The 1,567-nt window shown below is 64.6% G+C and overlaps 1 protein-coding gene across 1 annotated transcript in view; it reads right to left on the bottom strand.

The window, feature by feature from the left end:
* The window catches only part of LOC106000246 (sperm flagellar protein 1-like), a 9,242-nt gene that overhangs the window by 2,105 nt on the left and 5,570 nt on the right, over positions 1-1,567 (bottom strand). The window contains exon 4 of the mRNA XM_013035491.1: positions 1,376-1,475. Within this exon, the coding sequence (XP_012890945.1) occupies positions 1,376-1,475 (100 nt within the window). The remainder of the gene's footprint in view (positions 1-1,375; positions 1,476-1,567) is intronic.

The following is a 1,567-nucleotide window of genomic DNA, read 5'->3' as shown; positions in this document are numbered from 1 at the left end:
GGGCCGTCTGTGACCTGCCCCGTGGCTGGCAGCAGACCTGGGGGGCCGTCTGTGACCTGCCCCGTGGCTGGCAGCAGATCTGGGGATATCTGTGACCTGCCCCATGGCTGGCAGCAGACCTGAGGGCCGTCTGTGACCTGCCCCGTGGCTGGCAGCAGACCTGGGGGCCGTCTGTGACCTGCCCCGTGGCTGGCAGCAGACCTGGGGGGGCATTCGTGAGCCTGCCCCGTGGCTGGTCCCCACAGCCCTCAAGCTGACACCCTCCAGGGACACTGGGACAGTCAGAGTCAGGATGCTGACCCCGCCTGTGCTGGGGGCACCTTCACGTGGCCAGGCCACGACGCCACCCTGCTGCCCCACAGGATCCGTCACAGCTCCTCCGTCCCCTCCACCCACGGGACAGCGATTACGCGAGTGACGGGCGGCGGTTGCCCTTGGCAAGCCGAGCTGTTTCCCCTGGGTCTCAGATGAGAGTTCTGATTCACGCTGTCAGCGTATGAGCCGGAGCCACAGCAGGGACAAGAAGAGTGTGAGCGGCCCACACCGCAGCCACGCTGCCCCTCCTCGCCACTTCCTCTACACAGCTCAGCAAATCATCCCACTTTCCTGAGTTCTCAGGAAGACAGCTCATCGAGATTCAGGAACTGTGATGTCTGCAGTCTCCTCCAGCCCCTGAGAACTCGAGGCCCATTTGTACAGCCTACAAACCAGTCCTGCTCTCTCGGATCCTGTACTGCCAAGGTGTGTGGATGGGGAAAGAGTGGTGATGGGCTTTCTGCGTGCATAAACACAAGTCCCAGGTGAAAACAACCCGGGGTAACACAGCCCCGTGTGTCCCTAGAGACCCAGGATTACACCACAGAGCCCCTGTGTCCCTACCAGCCCAGGCCAACCCCACAGAACAACGTGTGCCCATCGGAGCAGCAGGCGTGCAGCACCATGAGGCTGGCCCTGGACCTCAGGCTGAGCGCCCGTGGAGGGGAGCTGGAGGAGGCCTGAGAGGAGGGCAGAGCTCTCCGTGTGCACCCGCCCCACCCCCCCCGGGGCTTGCCCAGCAAGGAGAGCACCTCTGTCCCGACCTGGGCCCAGGCCCACCCTGCTGTCCGCCTCCCCTGCACCGCTGCACCACAGGCCCCAGCCTGGGCGTCCGCCAGCCAAGCGGGTGGTGGGACCGAGTGGGCTCTGTCCTTTTCTTTCCTGCTTCTGGGTCTCCCTGTCAGGACTGCCCTGCACCCCCACCACCAGCCCCCACCCGGGTCAGACGGCTCTGCAGACGGACAGAGTGCAGTAAGGCGGAGGCAGAGGTCCCTCTCCTTCCCCAGGCTGCAGCTGGGGCTGCTCAGGCTCAGGACGGCCTCATCGGCTGCAGCCATACCTTGACGGTCTCCTGAAGAATGGACAGTGCCTGCTCTTTGTCCTCCAGCTGCTGCTGGACCCTGGCCAGGTGTTCCCAGGGCCCGACTGCTGGATCCCAGCTGAGAGGCAAACACCAGCATTTAATTTAGGATAGAGGTGTTGGGAGGGAGAGGCAGGGCAGGGGCATGGGGGGAGAGGCAGGGCAGGGGAG

This window comes from Dipodomys ordii, unplaced genomic scaffold, assembly GCF_000151885.1.
Source record: "Dipodomys ordii isolate 6190 unplaced genomic scaffold, Dord_2.0 Scaffold213, whole genome shotgun sequence".
Classification (NCBI taxonomy): domain Eukaryota; kingdom Metazoa; phylum Chordata; class Mammalia; order Rodentia; family Heteromyidae; genus Dipodomys; species Dipodomys ordii.
Note: the sequence above shows the minus strand (reverse complement) of the source record. Positions and strands in the feature narration are given on the sequence as shown.